Consider the following 13,971-nt stretch of genomic DNA (forward strand, 5'->3'; position numbering starts at 1 on the left):
CTAGAGTTTGAAGGTTCTCATACTGTCATGCATCTAATTTTAAACCATTATATCCCTAACATGTTTCATGGATATCTTGCAATTGAAAGAAATTGTTTATCATGTGTTTTGACACAAAATTAATTATTTTTTTTCATGTTTAGATATTTTCACCACGAAGTCGTACGGTTGTGATCTTTGGGCCCATCCGAAATATTACAGTATAAACAATAAAGAATATTTTATTATTAATAATAATTGGTTCTATTTTGCAGATTTACGTGGTTTTACCGAAACAAATGAACGAGATTTTGGGTAAAGAAACTACTTTTAAAGAGGTCATTTGAAAATATTTTCTTATGAAATTGAATAATTTCTATTAGCTAGGTTATATTTTTTTACTAATATGTGAACAAAAATATATAATAAGCAATAAAATTTAGAGAACTTTAACTAGAAATGATCATTTATCATTACAAAAGAATTAAAAAAATATAAATTCTAATAAAATTCTTTAACATTTGGTTGTAAAAAACAAGGAATACTTGTAGGAGCCTTCAAAGTTATTTATTCGTGGGATGTCAAACTTTTGTAATCTTTAATAGCTTTGTCCATCGCATGAATTATCATTTTTTTAATCTGCATTGAGAAATAAAATCAATTTAAAAGATGTTTATTTTTCTTATTAATATATATATATATATATAGTTTCTTATAGAGAAAAAAAGATACCTCTAATTTATCCTCCTTAGCTCTATGAAATTTAGGAAGTTGTCTAAATTCTTCACCCAATCGAATACATTCACTTATATTTTCGGGCGAAACAAAATCTACTGCAACCTTTGTGCATGACTGTAGTCATAAGAATAATACAAACAACAATAAAGTTTTAAAATCAAGAATTTACTTAAATTTAATCATTTATCTAAATAATCAAACATCTTATTCTTTTTTATAATTGTAAAATCAAAATAGAATATTAAGAAATTATTGAACTCGCTTGATTTTTAGTGATACAAATTAGATAGAGATAACTTACTTTTAAATTTCTAACTTGATGGGGGCAACCAGCTGGAATAAATACGGCTTCACCAAGTCTTTGTTCAAACGTCCATGGTTCTACACCTGAAATGACAATTGAATTATATTATTTTAAATTGTTTGAAGCATATACTAAATTAATAAGAAAAAAAATTCGAACATACTAACCATATTCCTGTTTGAGTTTTTGCTTGTGACCCATAGTCAAATAGAATATATGATCGTGAATTGGATGAAAAACTTGTTCAACAGGGGAGCCTAAAATGTGTCTAAATTCAGTAGAATGGTTTAGAAGGTAATCTTTTAATTTGGGAACATCTTCCCTTCTGAAAATATCCCACAAAGCAGCTCCTCTTTCTCTTGTTTCAATTTCACTTTCCTTGATTTTTGTTACACCTTCATCTCCGGTGGCATCCGACATACAATTTTCCTCTAAATCTTGAGCCCAATGTATCTTCTTCAATGTTTGGATTGTATATTGTTGCTCATAATCCACCTCCAAATTATCAGCTATATGTGTTAATATATTTACCGCATCCGACATATCAAGGTGAAGTTTTGTTACGGAATCTCCCCTTCCTAGTTCTTCAGTTATTCCGTAAGCGATGTAGCTTTTTGGACCCAAGTCCGGCTTTAGAACATCTGATGGCATCTTTACAGCAATGTTTAAAATTCCATCCCTAGGATCCGTATACTCTTGAAATGGCAACACACTGATAAACTCGTCGCAGTGACGTGGCAGTAACTTCTCAAATTTGTCTGATGGAGGCCAATCTTTAAGCTTAAGCATTTCAGGCCACCCATTATCGTATCTCCTTCCTTCCAAATAACCTTTAAAAAAATGACGAGCATTTATATCCACCTACAAATAACAAATCAAACTTAATACAAAAAATAATATGTACAAATTCTACGACCATTTCATGACATTAGAAATGATAAACGACTTAGTTTAATAAACCAACCTCGCAACCAGTCAAACACTCAATAGCCTTCACTTTAGACATATAATTGGAAGTCATTTTTTTGTCTAAACTTTCACAAAGTGCACGCCACATAACCGTTGGCTCCCAACTTAGCCCATTTGTCTCGTTAAGAACATCGCGAACAATTATAGGTTCACCTTTCGTCCAATGCTTCTGGAATTGTTCTAGACTTTCCCTTTTTTGGGTATCAGCTGAGTCCAAACAATACATGTGGTTATCTTCGTTTCCTAGCCTGTCTTCCTCTCCGAGATTATCATGAATGATATCATCTCCTTCACAATTCTTCAGTATATCACTTGCTTTATCTATTAGATCTAAAATCCAATCTTTTGGAAGAATAGATTTGAGTTTTAGCGCACAATTGTTGTTACATCCCCCCATCACATTTGGAGCACAATTAATACTCATATCATCATTTGCAATCCATTTGATATCTACATGTTTCTTGAAAATATTCTCCAAATTTGAAATATTTGGTATTGAATCTCCTCCATGGATATAATTTGGACCTTTATCTTGGTACTCAATTTCTATTCTTTCATCAACTTCAAATCCAGCTCCTCCCCGAATCTCACGACAACAAGTTATGCATAGCTCATATGAACAATCGGAACAACTTCGATGAAGGTCAACAATTGAAGTTGAACAATTATTACTGATTAAGAAAAAAAAGTATTATTGAGATTATTACTTATCAATTTAATCTTCATCTTATTATGAGGAATCATTACCAGTATATACGTTCATCATTTTGGCAAGGAGAATTCTCTATATTAACTGAAGTTGATGACACCCCTGTAAAAGAAATATGTTGGTAAGAAGGAAGATATCTTTTAAATTTAAAAGAAAGAAATTACCCTTGATTATAGACTCTATCTCGATCTCCTGATTATGTTCTTCATTAATTTGTTTAAGATATGGAATGAGCAACTTAATCAAGTAATGAAGATGGTGAATTTTCTCCCTACGAGTGATATCCCTCTTGGAAGTCTGAAAGTTAGAAAACTATTTTAACTACTAGTAGAAATTTCACAAGAGATAAGAAATTTTATAATTTATATTTCAGGACAGAAAAAGAGCTAAACAAACCTGAATGATACCGCTTGACTGCAGACAAATATTGCAATTGCAGTTTCCACGACAAAGTGGGCATTGCTTGGAAACATCTACTTTCATCAACTTCGGGTACCTAAGAAACCAAAGATTCAAGTTCGATTCCGTCAGAACACATTGATTTAATATGAATATAAAATATCCATGAAAAAAAGGAAAAAAAACAACTGTTCATTTTTGAAAGAATGAGAATTTACCATTTTTTTATACAATAAGTACAATAAACAGTTTGCCTACAATTGGTACAAGGAATAACATTACTTTTGTCATTCTTTTTACATTGATGACACTTTATATGGTTCTTTTCATCTCTCTGCTTGAAAAACAAAGTTTAACATAAGATATTAGTAAGATTAAATAATGAAATAGCATGATGTTGTTTGTATCTCTAACCTTCTTCTGAAAGTGCTCTGAATTCATCTCCTTTTTACTCGAAAGCCTTAACCGTTTATTGCAGTTTTTGTTTCCTTCTATTGTTATGCTAACATCATAGTTTGTTCTTTTCCGTGATTTTCCTCCCCGAAGACTTGAAGAAGGTACTGGTGAACTTCTTGTATGATTTTCTGAAGCCATGATAAAAACTAATACAAATAAAATCAATGAATGTTTATGCATATGTATATATATATAGTAGATATATAGAAACTTATATATTCTAAAATTATATGTTTATAACACCATTTCCTAATTATGTATATGTTTATAACACTATTTCCTAAATATGTATAAGTTTCCTAAGCTATATTTATAGATTTTCTAAAAATTAAAAGTTCAAATCAAGTTTTGCATAGGTAATATATCTATCATATTGTGTTTTCCTGTTGACATTGAATAAATAAATATTTTTTTTAGGAAATAAACAAAACTACATCCGGAATTATTAAAATCAATATTCAAATAAAACAATCGTACCATCCATATTCACATCTCTGTTTTCAAACTCTATTTTTAAATTGAAAGAGCTCTTCTCCTCTGTTTTTTAAAATTATTTTCTATCATTTTAGCATTTTATTTGTGTGCATAACTTGTGTTTCTTAACTTTTAAACTTGTGAAATAATATATATATATATATATATATATATATATATATATATATATATATATATATATAAAATGATGCTTAATTTTTAATGTGTCCGGATTGTCGGGTCGAGAGCTGTGGTTAATTTGGATATATGTGAGAGTAAATGGTTACTTGTGTCGGATTGTGGGTTGACCCGCCCATAAACTTAAAACGGTTAAAAATAAAATTAAAAATGCTATAGGTATGGTTCAAACTTGCAACCTAACAAAATAAATATAACCTTTTAACCAACTAAGCTAATAACACTTTAAATTTTGAATTCAACACAAAATTTGATAAACGCGTGATATTTTAACCATATAAGTTCAACTTTTTAACTGACTAATCTATATATATATAATGATGCTTAATTTTTAAAGTGTCCGGATTGCCGGGTCGAGAGCTGTGGTTAATTTGGATATATGTGAGAGTAAATGGATACTTGGGTTGGATTGTGGGTTGACCCGCCCATAAAATTTTTACCGTAATATTTTTTTCACGATTTTTTATATTATTATTCGTGCAAATGAACGAAATACATGCTAATTTGTCTAATATTCTTATAATTTAATGTGCTAACCTTGATTTTTTGAATTATTTCAGGTTGTGCCACATTCTACCCTCCTCGTCCTAGGTGTATTATTACACTTTTAACATTTTCTTATCTATTCTCTACGAGGAACTAGAAGCATTTTAAGAATAGATGGACATGGTCACCTAGATTTAGCGTAGAAATATGCTTATAACTTATAAGCATTCCTGGACTTGGTTTATTCCAATTTTTTATTTATTTATTTTTTTATTTTTTTTTTGTAAAAACACGTTGTTTAAAATAGAGACGGCCCGTCTAAGCCGACACGTGGGACAGAGCCCTAAGGTCCTTTGGAAATAAAACATAAAAAATTGCTAACCGAATTTAACATAAAAATTAGTAAAGTACTCTAATCAAATAGAAGGATGTTGTCATATATATATATATATATATATATATATATATATATATATATATATATATATATATATATATATATATATATATATATATATATATATATATATAATATTCTTTTAAATGGGCCTAAATCTATCTCCATTTTTTTTAGGAAGCTTCAATATTTTTGTGTGGCTTATTGTAGCTTTATGATATCATCATTCAATGGTTTGGTTTTCTGTTAGTATCATAATCTTTTCTTTTTCGTGACTTTCCTCCTAGTATATTTGAAAATGATCCGGGAGTATAATTAGATTTTTTCTTCTCGCTATTTCTCTTCTTACAAGTAGATTGATTATTTCTAGAGATTTCTCTCATTGCACTTCTTATTTGTATTTGTGTTAGTTTTATCACGACGCCAGAGAAATAAACAAAAAATACAATGAGATAAATATTTTGGAATAGTTAGTCTACTTGTAAGAATAGTTAGTCTACTTGTAAGAAGAAAAATAGTGAGATGAATTACTCTAATTATATTGCAGGATCTTTTTCTAATAAATTAAGAGGAATGTCGCAAAAAAAAAATTATGATAATAGCATAACATCATTAAATGGTGATAAAAGAGTCAGGTATTTAGTGTGTTAATATAGATGAAGATGTGAATGAACCTAATTTTAGTTTAGTATCATAATAAAGATCAAAGATTCCATTGAAGAAAAGAAGCATTAATCGATTGAGACTTCCTAGGAAAACTGAAATAAAATTTTCACTTCCAAAAGAAGGTCTAGATGATAACATCACTTTATTTCATTATAGTATTTTTACTAGTTTATTATATTAAGTTAGATAGAAAAGGCCTCCGCATTTTTTACTTCATGTCCGTTCAAAGATTACTTCTACTATGTTTTAAGCAAAGGTTATTCATCATTTAGCTTTTTTTTAGATTGATTTACTAAACTAAGCCGTTTTTAATTTCTAATGTCAAACCGATGTAAAATTAGTAAAGCTTTTTTAAGTTTGTATTTATAGATGGAGATAAATACTCGTCAAATTTTCAAATATTATTCAGTAGGTAGAAGATACGATACTTTGTGAGCTGAAATTTTCAAAATTAAAGATTGGCTCCATCTCACAAATTTAAGAATTTATTGCACCGACATTGTCACGAGTACATTAGGGCATTATCATTCCAGAGACATATATATCCCATTGCTGTAATTCTTAATATTTTCGTAAAAATGGCATTGAAGGTTCTAAATTTGGACTTTAATCTGAAAATTTATATTGTATACGAGATTACCGAAGAATTTGGAATAAACAATTTCGTAATGAAACTTGAAGCTTGAGAATTTTCCGAATATGATTACAATGTTCGGAAAATTCTTAAATTAAGTGAAGTCTCGTTATAGAATCTCCCTTCCAAATTTTTCTGTAAGTCCGTATACAATATAGGTTTTTGGATACAAAGCCCAAAATTTAGAACATTCAATACCATTTATACTTAATATTAAGAAATTCATCCTTAGAATCTCGATCTTGGATTGTCAATGCCCTAATGAATTCGTCACAATGACGGGAAATAAGTTCTCAAAGTTGTGAGATAGATGTCAATCTTTATGGTCGAGCATTACAGACCACTAGTTATCATATCTTCCACCGTCTGAATAACCTTTGAAAAAATGGCGAGTATTTATCTCCACCTATAAATAATATCAAAAAAAATATTTAAAAATTATGCACATATTGTACATCAATTTGACATTAGAACTGACAAACAACTTAGTTAATAGACCAATCTTGCAATGAGCCACACTCAATAGTCATTACTTCACACATATCTATGGGAAAGGGAATCATCGTCCCTCGTACCCGTTAAAAAAGGTCTCTACATAAACATTTTCTCATTTTTGTACATAAGATGTTTAGATTTTATTTTATAAGTTATTCCAAGTTTTAACATTCATCTAAAGTTTGAAAGTTCTCATCCTATCATGCATATAATTTTAAACCATTATATCCCTAACATGTTTCTAGTTACACAATCATGAATGATATAGGGTAAAATACTGTAGATGTATATAAAGTATAGCAAAGTCCTTTGTACCCGTTAAAAAGGTCTTTACATAAACCTTTTCACATTTTTGTACATAAGATGTTTAGATTTTATTTTATAAGTTATTCTAAGTTTTAACATTCATCTAAAGTTTGAAGGTTCTCATCCCCTATTATGCAGATAATTTTAAACCATTATATCCCTAACATGTTTCTAGTTACACAATCATGAATGATAGCAAAATAAAATTCCCAAAGAATACATGAAATTCCAAAGTCTAAAATCATTTTTTAATCGCATAATTAGGGAATACATTCAAATATTTTCACAATTTTCCTGTATTTTTTTATAACATCCAATAGTCTCATTTAGGTTTTGAATTTGTGCAAAGTTTGTGAATAAAACTTGTATTGGAATCAATTTTTGAGTTATGATGGTTCACAATCAATCTTTAAGTAAAAATTCATTATCTTCAATATTTTCAGCTTAAAAAATTTAATGTGTGAACCTAAGACTAGAGGCCCTATTAAGTTCGAATTTGGCACAAATATATTAAGCAACTTTGTTGATCAATGAGTCATTTCTAAAATTTCAGAATCTGTCTTACTTAAATTTTAGCAAAAATGACTTAATTTTAAATAATAGACTATTATTAAACTTCAATTTTAAATATAAAATTATATTTTAACAATTCATTCTAAAAAAGTTTAAATAACTTATTTATTTATTAAATAAAAATTGCTTTTGATAAATATCCATAAAAAACAAACAAGTTCAACTTTTTTATACCCCAATATCCATGAGGATTTTCCAAATTATTTATACCCCAATATCAATGAGGATTTTCCAAATTAATAGATTTTCCAAATTTTAGGAAAGAATTTAGGGCTCATTTGATATATATATATATATATATATATATATATATATATATATTATATATATAATATATAATATATATATATATATATATATATTATATATAATATATATATATATATATATAATGCTACTTAAAGTCAATAACTACCATAATAATCCACTCGTGGTATTTTCTCTTTTGTATTATTTCTTTCTTAATTAAATTTTAGATTTTAAAAATTATAAATATATTTTATCTTACATTTTTTTCTTTTTTCCTTTATTAAGTATATATATTCTCACTCATCATAATATATATATTTTTTTTATTAATAATTTATATAATATATATATATATTAAAAAAAAATTCACTTATACTCATGTATTTGTACAACTAGTTCACTTAAATCTATGTGCTAATAAAATGTTATTTAAACATTCTATCAAAAATTAGCTCATTTAAACCTTTTTTAATAAATAATAGTTAATTTTTTTTTATATTTATTAATTAAATATTAATATATTTTCTCTCTCATTCTTTTTCATTAATAATTGAATTATTTATTTTTATTTTTTATATAATTTTATTATTATTTCTATATGAGTATTTATTATTAATTATTTTAATTTTATTATATATATATATATATATATATACTTTAAGTTTTTTCTTTTTTATATTTTTTTTTCTTATATTAAAATTGATTTGGTCTCAATAGTTAATATGACAATAGCTTATCCTTTCAACAATAAAAATTCTTCAAAACAAAAATAAATTAATTAATAATCAAGAGTTGAATAATAATAGCAATTCATTAATCAAATAACAAAAAAGTAATAATTAAATATTACACAAAACAATGTTCTTACTATAAGTCATGAATTAAAAATTAAATAAAAATTATTAATTTTATTTTTGTTCATACTAAAATAAATAAGAAAGAAATTCTTAAAAAAAAATATTACAGTAAATATAAAATTCATAAATAAGTTGTTAATTTAAAAAAGAAATGAGAATATAAGAATTATGAGAAATAAAAACTGATAAAAAAAGGAAAATGAAATAAAAAGGAGAAACTAATATAAAAAAAATAAAAATTTAAGAATAAAATAAATTTAACTTGTTTAATTAATAAAAAAGAAGAAGAGAAAAAATATATTAATATTTAATTAATAAATATATGAATTAAAATATAAAAATTAATTATAGTATACTTAAAGAGGCAAGTCAATTTAATTTTTGTTTAAATAACCTTTTATTAATATATACGTCTAAATATTAGACTAGTTGTGCAAATACATAGCTCTAAGTGAGTTTTTTTCCTATATTAAATATAATTATTTTATATATATATTATATTATTTTTTATTATTAATTTTATATAAATACATTTTATCTTTTATTATAATTTTTTCTCTCATATATATATATTAAATGAAGTTACATTATATATATTATATTATTTTTTATCATTAATTTTATATAAATACATTTTATATTTTATTATAATTTTTCCTCTCATTATATATATACTATTTTTTTATTAACATATATTTATCATCCGTATTCAAAGAATTGCAACATTTTTTTGATTAATATAAAAATTAACAAAATGGTAATAAATATTAAATACAAAATATTTATACATACACAAAATAATAAATTATTTTAACAATCTTAAGTCGTCTAGTGGTTAAAGTGTTCACATTTCATATTTGAGATTATAGTTCAAATCTCAAACATGCAAATTTAGATTTTCAAGAATGCATTATTGACTATAATATATAGTGACACAACTTTTAAACAAAGGATACGAGGCATCTGAAAGTATGAGGTCGGAATTAGTGGTTGGTTTTACGAACATTTGAAATTGTGAGTTCACGATATGAAGGTCGGATGGTGGGTGATTTGTCGAGTGTGAGATCAGAATTATTGTTTGGTTTGACGAGTATTTGAAAGGTGAGGTTACGAGATGGAGGTCAGATGGTGGCTGGTTTGTCGAGTGTGAGGTCGAAATTAGTTGTTGGTTTGACGAGCATTTGAATGTGTGAGGTCACAAGAAGGAGGTCGGGTGGTGGGTGGTTTGTCGAGTGTGATGGTCATAATTATTCTTTGGTTTGACGAGAATTTAAAAGTGTGAGGTCAAGAGATGGAGGTCGAGTGTTGGGTGGTTTGTCGAGTGTGAGGCCAGAATTAGTTGTTAGTTTGACGAGCATTTGAAAGTGTGAGGTCACGAGATGGAAGTCGGGTGGTGGGTGGTTTGTCGAGGGTGAGGTCGGAATTATTGTTTGGTTTGACGAGCATTTGAAAGTGTGAGGTCACAAAATAGAGGTCGGGTGGTGGGTCGTTTGTCGAGTATGAGGTCAGAATTAGTTGTTGGTTTGACGAACATTTGAAAGTGTGAGGTCATGAGATGAAGGTCGGATGGTGGGTCGTTTGTCGAGTGTGAGGTCGGAATTAGTGGTTGGTTTGGCGAGAATTTGAAAGTGTGAGGTCACGAGATGGAGGTCGGGTGGTGGGTGGTTTGTCTAATGTGAGGTCGAAATTAGTGGTTGGTTTAGCGAATATTTGAAAGTGTGAGGTCGCGAGATGGAGGTCGGGTGGTGGGTGGTTTGTTGAGTGTGAGATCGGAATTAGTTTTTGGTTTGACGAGCATTTGAAAGTGAGGTCACAATATAAAGGCCGGGTGGTGGGTGGTTTGTCGAGTGTGAGGTCGGAATTATTGTTTGGTTTGACGAACATTTGAAAATGTGAGGTCATGAGATGGAGGTCGGGTGGTGGGTGGTTTGTTGAGTGTGAGTCCGAAATTAGTTATTGGTTTGACGAGCATTTGAAAGTGTGAGGTTTTGAGATAGAGGTCGGGTGATGGGTGGTTTGTCGAGTGTGAGGTCAAAATTAGTGGTTGATTTGACAAACATTTGAAAGTGTGAGGTCACGAGATGGAGGTAGAGTGGTTGGTGGTTTGTCGAGTGTGAGGTCGAAATTAGTGTTTGATTTGGAAAGAATTTAAAAGTGTGAGGTTACGAGATGGAGGTCAGGTGGTGGGTGATTTGTCGAGTGTGCGGTCGGAATTAGTGGTTAGATTGACGAGATTTGAAAGTGAGAGGTCACGAGATGGAGGTCGGGTGGTGGGTAGTTTGTCGAGTGTGATGGATTGGTGGTTGAGTTTGACGAGAGATAAGAATTGTGTCATCAATTGAGGTCGACTAAATTTGGTAGGTGGTTCCCTGAGGAGATAAAAAAAAGTCATATAAAAAGGCGTGAATCACAAGATGATAATCAATTGAGGGGTTAAGTGGGGTGCCGATGGAATAATATTAACATTAAGTTTAAAATTAAACTATTTTTTTTTTAAACTAAAACTAATTTTAAATTAATTAAATTTGAATAATATTAATTTTTTTTAAAATATTTATAAATAAATAATATTATAAATATATTTTTATCCATTTTCAGGCTAGTTATATTAATTTTGCATAATCTACCAACAAATTACAATTAAACATATTTAAAATTATATATTAATAAAAAAATATAAAAATTAATATATTCATATAATTTATTTTAAAATATATTATTTTTTAATTTAAATAATTTATAAATATATAAAATTAAGTTAATAAGTATATATATATATATTTAAATATATAATATTATAAATATATATATTTAAATATATAATATTATAAATATATATATTTAAATATATAATATTATAAATATAAAAAATAAATAAGCTAGATTCGTATAATCTGAATTCAGTTAGCAATTAAACAGTTTGAATCAAACTTATCATTTTTAGCGATTATAAGTAAATTTTTATGAAATTAACTAGATCCAATAAGCTGAATCAAACTTATCCTTAATTAAATTTATGTTGTACAATTTTTACATTATTTTTATTAAAGTATGAAAAGACTCTAATATAATTATTATTATATTTCTCATCCTCTCTGTTACGAGCTATGATTTCAAGTCTACCCAGACTAAAAATATTTTTACAATAATTAATATAACATGATTTTTTTTTTAATATTTCAAGATATATTAAAAAAAAATGAATCATTTAAGGAAAACGAAACAAAACATGACATTAGAAAAATAAAAAATACTAAAGAGAGAAAAATAATAAATTAGATTTATTTTGACATTAAAAATTATTGAATTTCAAGATTCTAAACTTTCAAATTTATTAAATACTAAGAAAATTATCATCGAAACATAAATAATGTAAAAACGATTCATATAGACACAAATTACAATAAAATTGAAAATATACAAACCTGGTGAAAGAATGAATTTCAATCTATACCGACAGAATGCGCTTCTCCGTTTTAGCTAGAGGTGAGTCGGTACGGTATACCTTAATATTTTATCCATACCTTATACCTTACCTAAAATTTCGGTATGCAAAAAATGCATACATATTTACCTTATCTTGATTTCGGTATACCCTGTTTCGATATACCTTAATTTCGGTATACAAAAAATTCATACATTTACCTTACCTTAATTTCGATATACCTTATTTTCGGTACGGTATCGGTATTATACCTTTGATACCTAAAAAATATATTAATTTTTAAAAAAATCAATCCCATCGGTAAGGTAGAGATCGCTTATATTTTGATATTATTCAAAAATTATATTTATATAATTAAATTAATTTCAAATCTATCTAATTATTTTCTTATAAGTATTATATATATATATATATATTAACTTATAAATAAATACTATTTCGGTATATCTCGATATACCAAAATTTTAAAAATCTCGTATCTTTACCGTACCAATAATTACGGTATCATCGGTATTATACCTTATATTTTTTTCGGTATACCTTAAAAGTCAATATTTTCGATATATTACGGTACAATATTTTCGATATACCTTTAATATCGGTAATTTTACTATCCCTAGTTTTAGCCTTACAAATTATAGAGACAAAGAATTCAAATTTTAAAATTATGACTGTGACTATTATTTTTATGAATATATTTTAAAATTATAAATAATTTAGAGACTATTTAATTAGGAAGCTATAGATTATATATTATTACCTGTATTATTTATTTAGAAATTAATAAATTAAAATATTTTTTAATTATGAATAAATATAATATTTAATATATTAATATTTATTTAATAATTAATAAATTAGATTTAAGTTGTTTAAATAGAATAAATATATTATAGAATATATTAGTTAGAATTAGATAGAATAAGAATAAATATATTATAGAATATATTAGTTAGAATTAGATAGAATAAATATAATATATAATATATAATATATAATATATAATATATAATATATAATATATAATCAGTTAGTTATATATTATGAATAAAAGAAAGATTTAAATGGAACATTCTTTTTCTATTTTTGAACAGAAAAAAGGAGAGAAAAAGCAAGAAAGAGAGAAGAAAGAGCAAGGAAGAAAGATCGGAGATTGTCTTCAAGGTTCTGGGGAACGCTTGATATCTAGACTATGGGAAAAGCTTGGGCTTTGATTTAAAGAAAACTTCTTAGGAACATTCCGAAGCTATTAAATCCGCCTGTAAGTACTCATCCATCATGTAATCGATGATGTCAATGAAAACATTTTACATTGTTCTTGAGTGTCATTCTTCGATTATATGCGGATTTATTGTTTGAGATATGTTATATTTTGTGATGTTTTCAATAGAACCAGTTAGTCTAATTCATCTTAAATCGAAAACCATGAATCGGAAGAAAATGTTTTAGATATGGGTTTGTTACTTTTAAGCCTATAATTGAGAGTAATGGTGTGTAAGTGTTCTGAAGGTCTTGTAAATATCTGAGAATGAGTTTGAGCATGCTGTGTAAGTGTTTACCTTGTTGTACTTTGGATTGCATTTAGTTTTAAATTCCTATTGTTGGCTGGTTTTATTGATTGAGAGTTTCTATTGGTT

The 13,971-nt window shown here is 27.0% G+C and overlaps 1 protein-coding gene across 1 annotated transcript; it reads right to left on the reverse strand.

The window, feature by feature from the left end:
- Positions 1-501: 501 nt before the first annotated feature.
- LOC124944509 (lysine-specific demethylase JMJ25-like) lies at positions 502-3,692 on the reverse strand. Its single transcript, XM_047484779.1, has 10 exons — positions 3,513-3,692; positions 3,317-3,432; positions 3,096-3,195; positions 2,864-2,996; positions 2,738-2,801; positions 1,986-2,661; positions 1,189-1,882; positions 1,019-1,104; positions 712-831; positions 502-618 (listed from the first exon to the last, which is right to left on the reverse strand). The coding sequence occupies exons 1-10, from the start codon at positions 3,690-3,692 to the stop codon at positions 547-549; spliced, it is 2,241 nt and encodes a 746-aa protein (XP_047340735.1). The 3' UTR covers positions 502-546.
- Positions 3,693-13,971: the final 10,279 nt, after the last annotated feature.

The sequence above is a fragment of the Impatiens glandulifera genome, chromosome 1 (genome assembly GCF_907164915.1).
Source record: "Impatiens glandulifera chromosome 1, dImpGla2.1, whole genome shotgun sequence".
Classification (NCBI taxonomy): Eukaryota; Viridiplantae; Streptophyta; class Magnoliopsida; order Ericales; family Balsaminaceae; genus Impatiens; species Impatiens glandulifera.

Bases quoted from the DNA above. Each gene is read 5' to 3' on its own strand.
- LOC124944509 (XM_047484779.1), bottom strand. From the start codon at position 3,692: ATGGCTTCAGAAAATCATACAAGAAGTTCACCAGTACCTTCTTCAAGT. The intron at 3,433-3,512 runs GTTAGAGATACA...TTTTTCAAGCAG, and splicing joins CAGAGCACTTTCAGAAGAAG to AGAGATGAAAAGAACCATAT. The intron at 3,196-3,316 runs GTAAATTCTCAT...TTGGTTTCTTAG, and splicing joins ACTTATTGTATAAAAAAATG to GTACCCGAAGTTGATGAAAG.